Source organism: Oncorhynchus nerka, linkage group LG21 (genome assembly GCF_034236695.1).
Source record: "Oncorhynchus nerka isolate Pitt River linkage group LG21, Oner_Uvic_2.0, whole genome shotgun sequence".
Taxonomy (NCBI): domain Eukaryota; kingdom Metazoa; phylum Chordata; class Actinopteri; order Salmoniformes; family Salmonidae; genus Oncorhynchus; species Oncorhynchus nerka.
Window position 1 is genome coordinate 25,624,869 of NC_088416.1, and position 16,724 is coordinate 25,641,592.

Below are 16,724 nucleotides of genomic sequence, written 5' to 3' on the forward strand. Positions count from 1 at the left end.
CTTTTTCATGAGCTATGCAATGGTAGCGAATCAGTCGCGACCATCAGCTGATGATTGAACACTGAACTGGCTTTTCTTTCTTGGTAATCGGTATCTTGCTTTCTACTACCTGTACATTACCTGAAATAAGACATAACACCACTGGTTGCATACTTCTCTTTTGTATAGATATTTTTTTCGGGAGTCATTTATTTGACAGGACGCGCTCCAGGAAGGATGGCTGCCATCAAGGCGCTTCAACAGTGGTGCAAACTTCAGTGCGATGGGTACCGAGATGTGGCTGTCATCAACATGACAACTTCTTTTAGGGACGGGTTGGCGTTCTGTGCGCTTATCCATAAGTACAGACCGGACCTAATGTAAGCATTAATGTGACTTTAAAATATAGATTTGGCTGAAGAATTGATGTTCAACGTAATGGTTAATCAGGTGCAACAGATCATTAGCAGCTGCAAACCATCAATACTTCCAAACACTTCGATGGCCATTCGCTGCTAAAGCTACAGTTAAAATCTTATAATATTTATGAGTAACCGACCTCGGCGTTTTCTAAACTCGGTATTACTTGCCATAACACTACACAGCTGATTTCAAATGATCAAAGCTTGATTATTTGACTTGAATTAGCTGATTTAATGTTAGACGTTTTGGTTTTTGCTCTAACGTTACCGAGTTTGGGAAACCTTAGCCTACTGTCGCCGTTCCATTTGTATCATAACCAAACAACATTTTAATGTTTTTGTCATTGTCTTCTACTTTGCAAACACATTTTGTAGCTTAGACTATAGCTTCAAATCATGATTTAGAAAAGTAATGTTCTCATGTAACGTTTGGCCTAATGTAATCCCTTGAACACTACATACAATAGAAACGAAGCGCTATTTGCTATCATGTTCTATTTATTTTGAAGGAAAGTGTTCCCAGTGGCTTCCTGTCTAATAATGGTGTCGGGAATCCCCCCTCTAGCCAGAGGCTTGACAACATTTTGGTTGAATAAAAAATGTAACCTATTTTTATCTAAGCATGTTCATCAATTAGGCTAGATTAGCATAGGCAAATATCCATATTCATAAGTGAATTTTGAACTACGAGTAAAGGTATGTTCGTTTTTTTCCATAGTTTCATGTAGGTATGCATGTGATCCTTTATTTTTAATCAATACATTGCATAATGTCACATGAATGGAAATTAAATGTGCCCTAGTCAAACTTTTTAGAGTTTCCAGGTTAAGTCAAACATCATTCTTGATTAACAAGAGAACACATTTGATTTTATGTACTAAATGTCTGAAACAGAAAGAAACTTCACAGCATAACCATTCCCACAAGATTTCTTGCTATACTAGTGGACTAGAATATTATCTTTGATATATCCCAGAAGCCTGGTAATTTATCTTGAACAGGGCAGTTAGGCACCCAAATTCACATGGGAATAACCTTTGATCAACCTCCACAATGTGAATGATTAATTTCCCTGTGTTCTATATTCAGAGACTACGACTCCCTGAATAAAGAGGATGTTTTTGACAACAACAACTTGGTAAGATGTACTGTCTATTTATGCATGTAACATCAGCACAGTTAAAGGTTGTACGTTGACATGACCATACTGAACTGTTTGACCATCTTATCAGGAAGTCAGTTGGTTTGTGTTTGAGGTGATTGCATTGTTACAAATGCATCATGTCCTTTGTAACATTCAGGCCTATTTTTACTAGTGACGTCTCCAAAGGACTGGAATTGTGCACAAGTCAATTCATGGTTATTTTGATATGCATCTCAGTGTTTATATTGAACTGGGGCAAACACATTTTGCTCTGAAGGGTGATGTTGAATGCAACTCATGAAAAGAATGTGATGGCTCACCATAAATGTGACCTATTGCTTGTAGCATGCATAGTATGTAAACGCTGTGGCCAAATGCTGAACGTCTTTCCCAGTTGATAACTGAACAACATGGATTCCTAGGATTTCGTGTCCCAGGCAAGGTTATTCGTATACCAACTGTAGTTTGGGAAACCATCTCTCCTTAGGGGTGCTATACAAGGTCTGTCCCATGTTGCTGTTTTAATGTGAGGAGAATGTCATCTGCGAGTTGTACGGAACATGTCAAGTCAGTGAGTGTTATACTGCCTAACAATTCACTTGGTAGTGACTTTGGCTAGTTGCACTCATTTCTATTGATACTTCGACAGATGCCGGCTTAACTATTAACATCAGATACTATGTTTGACTTGGTTGAATTTAACTTGTTGTTAACTCTTTGGAATTATTTGGCCAACTGTTTTGTCCCCCCCACCCCCTCTATTTCCTTCATAGCAGGAAGTGTGTTAGGACTGTTAGGATAAGAATGAGTCAAACAGCAGCGCAGCTGGGACTTGTCCATAATTTAGTTGTTCTCTCTGTGCTGGTTTCCTCTGATTTTGAGGATTACAGACCTCAGTGTTCTATGCTCTCCAGGATCTGTTGCAAAACACTAGCTGCTAGTCGTGCCGATCCCCCAATGCGTCTGTTAAGAACCTGAGTACTAGAAGAGGCTCCCTGGGTTATTCATTATGAATGAGGCTTACTGTTATCTGTGGGCCACTCGATCCGCACGATAAAGGTCCATTTACAAATGTTAGACAGTATGATGAGACAACACTGCTTGAGGGGTTGCATAAGAAGAACATGTTTTAAGCCACACAGAAGAGTGTAGGTTTTTTCTCTCAGTTTTAGTAGCGCTAGTCTATTTGACCAACCAACTAGGAAGGAATTCCCCCATGGTGGAGTCCAAACATCCCATATACATTGACAGTAGTCTTTGTTTCATGACAAGGAGGTCCCAGTCCGTCATGTGTGTCAGGTTTCTCTCACTGGTGGGTATCTGTCACTACAGACTCAAATATGCATTTGTTTTGTCCAGACTCTGTTTTGTACAGCATCAATGGGCAGTTCCGTTTCTGTTATACAGAGAATCTCACAAATGTAGAAGTTGTTTGGCCTTTCTCCTCCTCCTCCAACACGAACGAATATGCCGTTCTGCAAGGCTGTACTTTAACATTTTAATGAGCACATCAGGTTGATCCCAAACAATGCCCCGTTGTCCTTCTCCCTCCTTGTTCCCAGGGCTGAGTGTGCACAGGAAATGTGCTATTCATTATTCACCCCCTGTCCAGACCTCCCTGGCATTGGGCCACAAACAGCTGCTGGCTGGACTACACTATTTTCTATTTCTGAAGATACCATTTTGTCTGGCTTGTTTACAGTTAAATTAAGTAGCTGCTTTGTATTTTAAGAAACACTCAAGAACATTGGGAAAGTGTTATTCAAATGATGTAAGATTTTTCCTTGTTACTTCTGCTTTGTAAGTGTTAAAAGTTAAGTTTGTAAACATGTACAATGTTATGTGTTCTGCATGCTAGGGGGAACTCCAATGCACCTGACCCCTCTAATTGTTGTCTCTATGACTTTAGGGTTGGTTAATAAAACAAGTGTTTATTTCTAACTTCAGGCTTTCCGGGTTGCAGAGGACAAGCTGGGGATCGCTGCTCTGCTGGATGCAGAGGACATGGTGGCCCTGAGGATCCCAGACCGACTGAGCATCCTCACCTACGTCTCACAGTACTACAACTACTTCCACGGACGCAACCCTAGTAAGACTCTGACTTGAGGCAGCTTTGTTACATTGGAGCACTAGCCTATATGTTGCACTTTAAGTGTTTTCTTTCCTGGTGCGGTGTTACTTAAGGTGATTGTGAGAAATACACGCGTTGTTAAATTGGGTGAAAACAATGCTTCAAACCCGTTTAGTGAAATGTGCCTGTCCTTACAATCAGTAGTACATTTAAATATTGTCAAATGTTTTTCAAATTGTTTATGGTTATTGGTTTAAAAGATAGTATATTCAAACTATTTCAGTTTCACAAAGCATCTCTACTGAGCTATTGTAGACTAGAGTATTGTGGCTCAACCCTCTAATTTCTGATGGCCAATGTTGTTTTTTCCAGTTGGAGGGGTGGGTGCTGTGAAAAGACCAGCAGAGGGCTCCAAGGAGGAGCCATGTGGAAAGAAGAATCTCCCGGTGGTGGCCAAAACCATAGTGTCTAAAATGGCAATAGAGAATCGCCAACCTCCCTCTCTCATGGTGAAAACCTCCCCCAAAGCAACCAGAGCTGCTGTTCAGGTACAAATGGTTCTTTAATGTCTATTTAAAGAAATATATATATATATATGAACTACTAAATGTACACAATATATACAAAAGAATGTGGACAACCCTTCAAATTAGTGGATTTTATTTCAGCCACACCCATTGCTAACAGGTGTATAATTTCAAGCACACAATAAAATCTCTGTAGACAAACATTGGCAGTGGAATGGCCTTACTGCAGAGCTGAGTGACTTTCAATGTGGCACTGTCATAAGATGCCACCTTTCCAACAAGTCAGTTTGTAAAATGTCTGCCCTGCTAGAGCTGCCCCAGTCAACTGTGAGTGCTGTTATTGTGAAGTGGAAATGTAAAGGAGCAACAATGGCTCAGCTGCGATGTGGTCAGTCACAGAACAGGACTGCCGAGTGCTGTAGCGTGTAAAAATCGTCTGTCCTCGGTTGCAACACTAGCTACAGAGTTCCAAACTGCCTCTGGAAGCAACGTCAGCACAATAACTGTTCATAGAGAGCTTCATGAAATGGGTTTCCATGGCCGAGCAGCCACACACAAGCTTAAGATCGCAATGCCAAGCGTTGGCTAGAGTTGTGTAATGCTCGTTACCATTGGACTCTCACACATTATTCCATTTCTGTTAGTCACATGTCTGTGGAACTTGTTCAGTTTGTCTCAGTAGTTGAATCTTATGTTCATACAAATATTTACACATGTTAATTTTGCTGAAAATAAACGCAGTTGACAGGGGGGGGTTTAGTTCACCTGACCAAAACACTTTTTTTTTTCTCTTCCACAGAAGACTGAAGTTTTGGTGGAGAGGTCCAATAAGACAGGCACTCTCAGCAGTAAATGTGTTGTGTGCAAATGCCACGTTCATCTGGTCCAACGGCACTTTATCGAGGGGAAGCTTTACCACAGGAGCTGCTTCAAGTAAATGTTCACTTTAAACATAGAAACCAGATCCACCATTATGGTTAAAACGTGTTGACACCTTTTATGTTGCACCTTTCACTAGGTGCAGTGAATGCTCCATCGTCCTCCTGGCTGGGGCCTATAAACCAGGGAAGGAGCCAGGTATCTTCATCTGTAATGATGACCAGAACACTAAGAATGGCTGCAACGAGCCTCCCTCCTCTGGGGTTGTCATCAAAACCGGATGCCCAAGCGCCAAAGTTGAATCCAAAAGTGACACCAGCAGAGTCCAGTCTGTCTCCTGCTCCACCTCTGTGCCTTTGACCCCCATCAAGGTGGTCTTGAAGCCAGTGGAGACCACCACCCCAGCTCCCCAACCCTGGACCAGCTCGGCCCAGAGAACCCAGGCAGCACGGCAGAGGTTCTTCCAGTCATCTACCTCAACCTCCAGCAGTCAGAAGTCCCCAGCCCCCTCAGGACTGCCGAGGGTACCCCTGAATCCTGAGGAAGAGAAGAACCGAGCCAGGGCTGTCATTACCCAGAAACTAGCTGAAGCGAACTGCAACAACAATAACACCAGATATTTTGTTATCCGACCAGCAGAAAGAAGGTGATTAAAGGCCTATGTGTTTACCTATAGGCTTTTAGTCTTGTTTGAGTGTGCACAGCCACAGTTCATATCATTTTGTGGATGTCAGCTATTACTAAATGTACATTTCCAAACCTAATGGTGATAGTATTGCTTCCCAGGTTTGGAGATGTGCTAAGCTCAGCTGACCTCCCCAGCTGGAAGCAGGCTAAATGTGGTCCAGGCACAGCAGGACAACTCTTCACCAGCAATAAGGAATTGCTTAACACCGTCAACAAAACCAGCGCCAGACCAACAACCGTATCCTTCAGCACCAAAGGCAAGCTTTTTCAATTCCATTTCATTTTCAGAACTTTTTTTATCACGATCATGTTTTTACAATGGGTCATAGGGGAAACTTCAAAAGCTAGAACGCTTTCGATTACCTTGTTGTTAATGCAAGGGTGTAGCCACGAACAGCATTTCCATACAGTTTAACAAAAGTCTGTTTTGAAGTGCATGAAAATAAGATGAGCTGCTAGTGCATTAGCAGTCTTTACTAACAGCCACTTTTTATTTAGTTATCCCATCTTGTTTAGCCCTTTTTAAATGTTTTTATTTTAAACATTAAATAGAATTGTAGAATTTGATAATGAGCTTGAATCATCTACTCTCCTTTCAAAATGTATGTCTCTTTGGCAGTAAGTGCAGACTGTGCAGAGGCTCCTGTTAACTGGCGATCAAAGCTCAAGCCTGTTAAAAATGGACCAGGACTGAAGTAAGTCTGGACTGCTCATCTGTTAATCAACCACTTTCTCTTTCTAATCCTGTACATCCACACAAAGGGAAGGCAGGTATTGTCACCCGGGTGAGAGATTAAATTATATATCTGATCTGGAGAGCTAACCAGTTGGGCGTCGCATTTATCCACTCCTCCAGCCTCCGGATTCATCCTGCCTCGCCCTGCTCTGTTATGGCTGATTGGCTCAAATTGCAGCCACTCTCCTCCCCCATCCTCACAAGTCCCAAGGAGTGCTATGCCTGAAATGAACCCTAGTGCAACACTAACTAGTTTCCCCAGAGTTCCCTCTGATGACCCCCTCCACTATTTTCTCACCTCCATTATTTCTAAATATTTAAGGTGAGGTTGAATGTTCTGTTTGTACTTACTCTATGTTCAATCCAAATTGGTTGATTTCAGGGGAAAGTCCAATCTTTTCCTTCTCCTTACATGCACCCTCTTTCTCCAGGACCTCTGACTCTGAGGACCATGCGATCATTGTTGAGCAACCCAAACCTGAAGCCATCTCGAAGTCTTTCGCTACTAGTATCATCGTCAACATCAGCTCTACCTCTCCTCCGATTCCCCCAGCAGCCTTCAACCCTCCACCTGGCCCAGTGTCTCACAGAGCTCCGTCTCCCAAGCAGCCCCGTTGCGGCTCTGGAGGCTTGGGTACCTGCTTTTTATTATCTTATCCTCTATAGTTGGCAGAGTAGTGTTTCATAAATGATTGAGCAAACATTTTCGATGACTTGTGATTTTTAAATTATCGCGCTTCACCTTCTAGGTACTAAAAATGGGAATTATTCTACTCCTCTGTTGTCCACTCCTCCCCTGGTTCCTGTCTGGCACAGGGTTCCAACTCCCAATAAGCCTCACCACAGCTCTGCGGGATCGGGTAAAGACAAGAACTCTGTTCAGTGATTGCATCGCAACAATTTATTTGGAGTCTATATTTTGCAGTTTATTAATCGGTTACACTTTGTTTTTTTGTTTTTTTCTTCTTTTAGGCTCAACGGATGTCAATTATTCTCCCCTATGTCTCCTAAACAGCCTCGCCAGGGTTCCACAGGTTAGACTGGGCCTTTACTTTCTATTACCAGACATTGTCTCAACCATTGTTTTAATTTGTTTTTGTTATGTCTTAGCCTGTTTATTTTCAGAAGTTAAGTCTTATGTGACAATGGCTCCCTGAGTGTCAGCCATTAAATATGTAATAATCCTATTCTATCAACCTCTTAGGCTCCAAAAATGGGAAGTATTTGTCACCCACAAACACCTCCCAGTCTGAAACGAGGTCCCCCTCAGTAAGTTGTCAGTTATGTCTCATACATAAATAGTGGCATGTTACTAGAGCTTATCAGAGGCAATAACTATCCTATGTGAAAATATGTAATATTCTTATGAAATTCAGGTCATAGTTAAATAATTACACAGGATTAGCAATTGGTGGTGACACAATAGGTTTTTCTTTGTTTTGTTCAATGGAAGTCCCATCACATCCCTATGGACCAGATAGTGAAGGAGCTGCGTGAGATTGGAGACAGCCTGGGTGACTTGGAGAGGAAGGGAGTGGAGATGGAGAAGAGGCTTCGCAGCTGTGAGGAAGGTACTTGCCTTGGGACTTCCCTTGACTCCCAGTGTTTCTCCTTCCTTTGTTGATGTTGACTAATAGCGATTGTTTATTTGCCAAAGCAAGTAGGAGAGAGGTCCTCTGCATACACTTTCTCCCTTTGACATTTAGGTAAGTTATTGGTTTTGGCACTAGTCTGGCTTTTGAAGGACTGTGTGCAGAATTGCTTGTCGTTTATGTTAAGACTGACCATGTTTCAACCTTAACTGGGTCTTTTTTCAGGACAGGATTTTGAAGGACACCATGGGAGAATCTCAATTGCGTACTCCTCGCCTCAACCCATTAGATGAGAAAGCCAGAAGCCCCTCCCCTCTGACCTTCTCCTCCAATGGGTTTTGAGAAGGGGAGAGGATGCAAGGAGTATGCAATTGAGATTCTCCCCCTCGATCAATGTTTATTTCCAAGTTAACTTCCAAATAGACCAGCCTTTATGATTAGATATTTATTAATGTACTTCAATTGAAATGGCCCAGTCCCTCCACTTCTCAGTTTTGAGTTGTGCTCTGATGGTGAGCATGTTATCCCTGTGTTGTGAAGTTCTATTAGTTAATGTGACGAATGTTGCTCATCGAGTGATTAAAAGTTTCTAATTGCGTGATTAACTGAATCAAGCAATTATTAACTCATTAACCTGGGGCACCAGGTTAGTTTTTATTGATTTTCTATTTCCCAAATTAACTCAAAGAATATCAGAATATCGATTTTACAACAGCCACTAATTAACCAGTTACCTCTTCAATCTCGTTCTGAACGTCGTATAGTCTGTGAATCTGCAGGGACCCGGGTCTCGCCAATGAGTTCGTACCACACCAATCTTAGTTTAATATTTATTTACTAAAAAGCTAAAATGATGATTAAAGATACACCTTAAAGGCTATTGATTAGAACGTAGTATAACGGGTCATAACACTATGGCGAGTGTTACTCAAAGAGAAAAAGAAAGTATATGAAAGAAATATACATTTGGGTGAATTTGTCAGCTATGCTTATTCTAACCCTAGCCTTGCCCCAAACTGCTGCTCTTATGGGTCAGAATATAATGATGTAATTATGTGGGGAAGTTCTCTGTGGATTCTCCGTGTGGACCATTCAGGCTGCTCGATGACGTACTTCTCCGTCGCACCTTTCTGGTCGTCCTCACGATGTCCGTGTCCTTTTGGCTTAGGAGTCTGTTCCTTCACCCTTGCTCTGGAAGGGGTGGTTCGACTTGAATTCACCCGCTTAGACACATCTACTCATTCGTAGCTTGGGTAGAAAAATATTGTTTTTTAAATTTTATTTTACCCCTTTTTCTCCCCAATTTCGTGGTATCCAATTGTTAGTAGCTACTATCTTGTCTCATCGCTACAACTCCCGTACGGGCTCGGGAGAGACTAAGGTTGAAAGTCATGCGCCCTCCGATACACAACCCAGCCAGCTGTGCTTCTTAACACAGCGCGCATCCAACCCGGGAAGCCAGCTGCACCAATGTGTCGGAGGCTACACCGTGCACCTGGCAACCTTGGTTAGCGCGCACTGCGCCCGGCCCGCCACAGGAGTCGCTGGTGCGCGATGAGACAAGGACATCCCTACCGACCAAGCCCTCCCTAACCCGGACGACGCTAGGCCAATTGTGCGTCGCCCCACGGACCTCCCGGTCGCGGCCGGTTACGACAGAGCCTGGGCGCGAACCCAGGGACTCTGATGGCACAGCTGGCGCTGCAGTACAGCACCCTTAACCACTGCGCCACCCGGGAGGCAGAAAAATATTTCTTTGTCTTCAAACTTGAGTTGGGTTTGGGTTCGTTGACTTTTTAGACCTTAGCTGCAGCTTGGGTCACGCAGTCTTCCCTGTAAATTCTTCACTCACAGGTTTTATACCCTTGGGTCAGAAGTGTGCGTAACCGCCTTAAGGGCAATTCACTGGGCGTACCCAGTTAAGAGCAAGGTTTTTCTCAAATCCGATTTTAGACAACTAACTTAACATTTCATCTTTACCAAAACATTCCCTTTGATTTGGACATATTCCACACAACGTACAATGTATAAACATCAAACATGTACTAGGAAAACTCTTCACGTTACAATGTTTTTGTAATAACGCCATCGATTAACCGTTAATAACAAAACAAAAATTACATACATTTTCATATTCCATCTATCGTCATGACCACCATTGTGGCTGATGGAAACCATTGTTCCAAAGTCCCTTTATTTCATATTTAATGTTCTGAGGCTGGTTCTCCATAGTAACAGGACAAAGGAATGTGTCTGTGGCCTGAGATTTACCAGGGGCATGAGGTCATAAAACGCCCACATCTTCAAACCCCAAGATCTCTCCTCCGTTGGGGTTGAGAGATAATATGTAGGGTTGTGGTATCCTGTAACCTGACCTGATCAGGACAGTCATGACACCTGCTAGCCCACCTGGGATTTTACACAGGAATCCAAACCCACACAGCCTGGAGGGGAGAGGTGTGACTGCCGAACAGGTTCCATTTCCCTCCTCCACGGCCCAATGAGGCGAGAGGCGGGCACAGCCCACATGGGGGCACCTTCTCCCTCTCTGATACGATCCATCCCCCTTGAGTGATAGAGAGGTGGTGGTGAATAGCTGACCAGCCCCAGAGACTGGCTGTGGCTGCAGACAGAGCAGGGGCAGTAGGGGGGCCTGATTGCTCTGCTCAAGGTCACCATCTGGGCACAGTTATATTAATATTATTATCCGGTTCACTGCTTTACTCCTTCCCTCAATCCTTACATGCTCCTGGCTGTCCTGCTGATAGGAGGCAGGGGGAGTTAATGGGACTCTTCTCTCTGTCCCAGGCCAGTTTGTACTATTGGTTGTGGCTGGTGTGTTTGTATACACACAGCCCTTAGGCACTGACAAAGGCTCAATGTGCATGTTGGACTGGAACAATGTGATTTAATTTTGTTCATAAGTCTTACACAAATAAATGTCATTTTTTAAATGTATTGCCAATGAACTTCCTTGACACTGGCCTTTTGCAGAGGGTAAGGGGGACATTTTGATGGACCCTCTGATGGTTGACTGGTTCAACCTGATCCGAAAGAAGCAGACGTACATTAGGAGGGAGTCAGAGCTTGTGTACATGTGAGTACTTGTCAAGTTAAATGTTACCCAAATGTATATGCACTATTTTGGATTTACAATGGCTTAAACATCACTTATTGCATTTGTCAGAGCTAAGACTCAAGACCTGGAGGGTCAGCAGCCTGGGGTGGAGGGTGAGCTGCGCAGACTGTTGGAGAAACCAGGTAGGCGGCACAAAGCTCACACAGCACCTCAACTGTTCACTTTACATCCCCCTAACAGATCAGCAGCTACCATGTTGTAGTGTCGTGCTCCTGTCAAACACAGGTCTTATCCCTGGTATCACAGATCATCTGAAGTCTACAGAGGAGCGTCGGCGAGAGAACGGGCTGATGGAGAGGTTGATGGAGATTGTGAACGGTAGAAACGCCATTGTAGAAGGACTGGATGAAGACAGGCTCAGGTAGGGAAATGTTGCCACTTTAATGTTTGTACAATTTGTGAGTTGTGACCCATTTTCTTTTTAAATGTGAGTAGCATTTCAATATCTGCAATGGTCTCAAGCAGTGACTGGAATGCCACTGAGGTCAAGCTGGATGTCTAACTTGAAAAACCTAAACATGTTCTCCATTTTTAGGGAAGACAAAGAGGATCAGCAGTTGAATGAAATGATGCAGACTCTTGGTGAGTATTTAACGTGGTTGATTTAAAATGCCCCTGTCTTTAAAGCCTGGGATGTTCCTTGCTTAATGTCATTTCCTCTCATTGTTCTGGTGGACAGGACTTAAACAATCCAAAATCAAGAGGAAGTCTTCCTTCAAAATGCTGTTCAGACAAAAAAGTAGTAAAAAAGTGACTGTGAGGGATCCAGGGACTGCGTTTTGATTGTTCTGCTCTGGGGGCGGGTGGGGTCTAAGGTCTAAGACCAACTTTTTTTTCAGCTACATATCACATCAAGTTGGTGTTTCGTCGCGAAGGTTAGTTTAGAAATGTTTTTTTTGTTTGAGGAGACTCCAGGCTTTCACTCTTCATTTAGTGTTGTTCTTGAGATGGATTTCATGACACTTGACTGATCATAATGTTCTGTTCCTTTTTGAGTTAGTGTATATCTAAGGGATCACAATTTAGCTCATGGTTTGCTTAACATTGTTAGTTTTTTTCCCACACGTCTAGGTTGGGATTGTTGTGAAGAGGTGTTCAAGAGTCACTGTTAGAATGAGTCCAATGCAAAATAATGTAACTGGTATTGTTGCACCGGATAATGGTGAAGGAGAATCCATATCACTGTTAAATTGTTTGTATCAAAAGAGGAGCTTGCCTTTGAGTGATGTTTTTAGCTCCAGTATGTCCAATTTAATACCAATGTCTTTTATGCTTCCAAAAAGTATGTTATTACAAACATCGAATAACATTTTGAGTGGAATCCATCTGTAGACCAGTGAAGTGGTGAGCAGCGTTCTACGCTACCTCAGTTGAAAGGGTGTATTTCTTCTGTTGTGCTGTAGGTGGCACCATGGTTTTACCTTACACGAACCGGGTAGGAACCTGAATCCAATTCACCACAGTACAGACAGCTAATTTTATTCATGCTGCAAAAAGTTCCAACTCTGCTGATGCAATAACATTGTGAAAGCTTACGTAGAACAGTAGCTCATAAACTAATGGCTGTATTGAGCTTTTAATCTTAAACCTGGTTTAATTAAACATATTAGTATAGAATTATCTACTGAAGCATTGTTTATGCCTGGTCCATTATTGCAATGTTTTAAGTTAACATTGTTGGCTTTTGAAGTAATCTGTGAAAATGCTGTTTGAGGTATGCACAGGTCCCAATGTTTCGTCACTTTTTAAAATTTGGAAGAATGTTAAATGAATGTGTGCATAATGTGTATTTATATTTTTAATTGAGTTTGCTGTCCAATAAATAATTTGAACATCCTTGGTTTTGAAAACACTCATATCTAACTTTTTAATGTCTTGTAGAATTTAACTGTAGGCCTTTGTTTTAAACTTTAAGCAATTCTCGGCCTTGATATTTTATAGTTTCAATTAACGTGTTCCTTGATAAACTGTAGGGGATGTTTTTTCAATATGATTTCATTTCTTCACATGTGAGACTGTTCAGTTCCTAATAAAAAATCTAAACCGATCCTCGAGCTCTCTCTCATAGAAGCACAAAGTTACAGCCTGATTTTTACCGCACAGACCAGTCTTCATCCAACATGTTTTGGTTCTGGACCAGCTGTGCCGGGACCCTACTTAAGTATCAAAGCTCAGAAGTGATCATTTGGAGCGATGTACTTTTCTGCATTTAATATGGGTTTTAGGGAAGGCATTAAGATTTGTTCACATCAATATATTTGCAGCTACTTATAAATGACATATCCCCAATTTGAAGATGCATGAAATTGTGATCACAAACTTGGAACGGCATCTTTCTAGCTGAGAGGAACTGGGGATGGTATTGGTGCAGTACACCATGTGTGATGTAGGTGACAGTCAAGACAGAATATGTGTGATCGAGTTAATTAAAGCTTTGCGCCCCATCTACTGCAAATGCTTGCGCTTCTGCAATTAAGAATCAAAGGCGAGGGCTTAGTGTCAGGGGGGTGTCTAATACATGGTTTTAACAGGAATGGGACCTTATTTGCCAGGCTCCTAGCGACAAGCATTAACAACGGCCTCAAATTAGAGGGACATTAATATTCATAAGTAAAACAATTCGTCCTGTGAATGTGCTGAAACAAAGTATTCTGAGGTGAGCTTTTGTGTCCACGCTGTCCATCAAAATATGCCATACTGATGGAGTGGTTCATCTTTATGAAAGGGTGGCAATAATGTGTAGTACTGGCTCTGACAAAATACACGTTATACTGACTTAGTCAGGGTTTTGCATTCAATTCATTTAAATTATTTGTTACAAGGACTTTACCGTACTCTACATTGTATTGCATCCTTATGCATGTTTTACAATCAAATCCACTACCCATCTATAGTGTAATTTATATTTGATAGTTTGTCATAATTGGTATAGTAACAAGGCACCAGTAAGCATTTGAGTGCCTATGGGTTAAAAACCCCTGTATAAAGTGTGTGTGTGTGTGCGCGGTTGTACTCATTCAGAGTGCCAGTCTATGCCACTAGCCTGTAATTATGATCCTCGAGGTAATTTTATCAGGCTCATTAGCTCTGAGTAAACGAGAAGCGTGCCTCTAATTTATTGGCCATCCAGGCTGGAGACTTAATTCTCATCAGAGATCATAATATTTGTACAGAGAGACCGACATGTTCTATGAGTTGCTAGGCTGTAAGAGCAACACTAAGTGAAAGACTTTATGACTTATCATCATACTGTAGTTGCAACACTTTTAGTGGACTGACACTATAACCAATTGAGCATGTGCAAAAAGTTGTCATTAGATGTGCTAAAACCACGGTCTAACCCACATTAATTTAATCTTAAAGCATTAATTCAAATGAAAGTTGTTTGTCTAGTCATTTGATTGTAAATGCATGTGTACAATTAGATTCTCAATATGGCAAACCGAATCGCATTGTTTTGTTCACAGCTTTACTTCAATGGAGAATACTTTTTTTGTTTTGTGACGATACTTCTTGTGTCAATGTTTTGAGAGAGCCGAGGTAAATATGCTCACAATTTCGGTGTGTAGAAATTTGCATTGAGGAGAAATGATGTATGCTGGCTAGTGGAAATTAAATATATAAAGTACATGACTGGTAGACTTGACAAGTGCAGCTTTCATCCATCTCAAATGAATAATTTTCACTTCCCTTAAACATCCCTAATCCAACCATGTTATCAGTGGGCATGCAGGATTCTGCCTGACTTTCTGCTCAGCGCCACAGCAACTTTTAACTTAACAGAGATTCTGCAATGCAGTTGCTTTACCACAGGGTCTTATAAAACTCACACTTATCCTTTTCCTGCTGGTTTTATGGATCAGTAAAATTCCCCTCCCAACACAATATACATAACGTAAGTCTTAATAGATGCCAGAATGTCTCACTCTCCTCAGCCTATGTGCTGGCTCCGTGGATGACTGACTTCACTGTATTTTACCTGCGATTCACATTTGGCTGAAAACCCAGAGAGGATGGTCTCCAAAGAAACCTAGGAACAGAATTTGGCCTTTGGTCCTTTTGATATCAGAAAGTGTGCTAATCATAAGTGAGATGCATTTGTGGACATATTTGGCATTTCAGATGTTCCATAAAGGGATGTTTTAAGTGATTTTATTGTTGAATTCCAGTCTGCTATGCAAGAACAGTTTGGTTGGTGTAATATAATAGTAATACCCCCATATGAAGATAGTGATGTCTTCATGTTATTTCATTTCTTTGAATTATGCTGTTGTATTCCAGTATCTAAAGACTGTGATAAACAATTCAATGAGTCATTGCTGTTTACACTGCATAAGTCCTGTTTGATACCCTCTAATATGAAGGGTTAAGGTGCCGTCTACCTTTTTTTCAATATCCACTTTCACAGAACCCCTCAGTTTGCGATAAGAATATTAACCTCATCAATTTCAGGTAACTTTCAACGCTTTAACATCTTGTCTTAAAGACCTACATGTTAGCAGGAGTCTCAGCCCTGGCATTTAGTGACATTTTAAGCCTTTTAACAGAATCCAGACAGGGATTTGCCGTTTCCGCCAAAGGTAAATCATTTTCTACCCTTTATTTTTCAGAAATTGTGGGCAGGGGATTAAGTAAAACAAATGTGTAGTAGAAATAGAAGTCTTGTAAATTATTTTAGTAAATATTTGTATTATGATGCTACAGTAATTATTGCAGTCAGGCAATTACTTAATTTGGTAAAAGCTATTTTCCACTACCTTTTCCATCAACCATTCCTTTCATGTCCATGCCTCTAAGGTCAGAGGTCAATGCAACATCGACAGTGTTTCTGTGTAACTGAGCACTCTACAGTATGGTACAATATGTTCCCTTCAGACTCCTGGATGTGTTCTGGACAGTGCTCCAATTGTGGACAGTGCAATGTGGGAAGTTCACCTTGCTTTCAAACAAAAAACACACTTCTCACTCAATACCGTTTAAAACATAACGGATATATAGTTGTTTGTTTCTCAGACAGCCTATGAGTGACACAGTTTAGAACACACGCTCCTTCTGAGTTTCGCATGACGTCTGTGGAGTGTCTCTGCTTGGGTGTGTGAAGGCTGCTGTGTAGTGGAGAGACTGGGCTCTGTTCTCTCTCTGGGCAGACTGCTTTGATGCAATGCCTGTCTTATCTCTCGCTTGGCAAGGTTAATGAAGTGGTGGCGTTTTCGGAAGGAAGTCGGATTGGGATGAGTAGCAAAGACCAGAGGAAGCTCCGAGATGAAACGTACGACTCTGAGCGGCTATAAGTGGCAATTTTGGTGAATTACTTAGACAATAAGAGGGAGGTTGTCATCCTCTTAAACACAACGGAAGTGGGTATCAGCGAATGGTCGATTTGGATCTCTTTAAGCCCAGTTCATGAGAAATTACATTAGCATTTAGGCTCTGGTTGTAATATGATCTGTCACATCTCCCATATAAGCCCATGTTGGTGTTGCCATGTGTCGTTTTAGTAAAGGTAGTTGTATTTAACTTGCACAGTAGTTCTAAGCACGTGTAACAG

The 16,724-nt window shown here is 41.8% G+C and overlaps 1 protein-coding gene across 1 annotated transcript; it reads left to right on the plus strand.

Moving 5' to 3' along the window:
• micall2a (mical-like 2a) lies at positions 1–13,012 on the plus strand. Its single transcript, XM_065006470.1, is given in 19 exon segments — positions 1–359; positions 1,491–1,539; positions 3,493–3,634; positions 3,989–4,164; positions 4,943–5,076; positions 5,162–5,668; positions 5,809–5,966; positions 6,329–6,404; positions 6,877–7,079; positions 7,195–7,305; positions 7,418–7,438; positions 7,441–7,479; positions 7,650–7,714; positions 7,899–8,016; positions 11,032–11,134; positions 11,225–11,298; positions 11,423–11,537; positions 11,712–11,758; positions 11,856–13,012. Coding segments are annotated over 19 exon segments (2,385 nt in total). The 5' UTR covers positions 1–216; the 3' UTR covers positions 11,960–13,012.
• Positions 13,013–16,724: the final 3,712 nt, after the last annotated feature.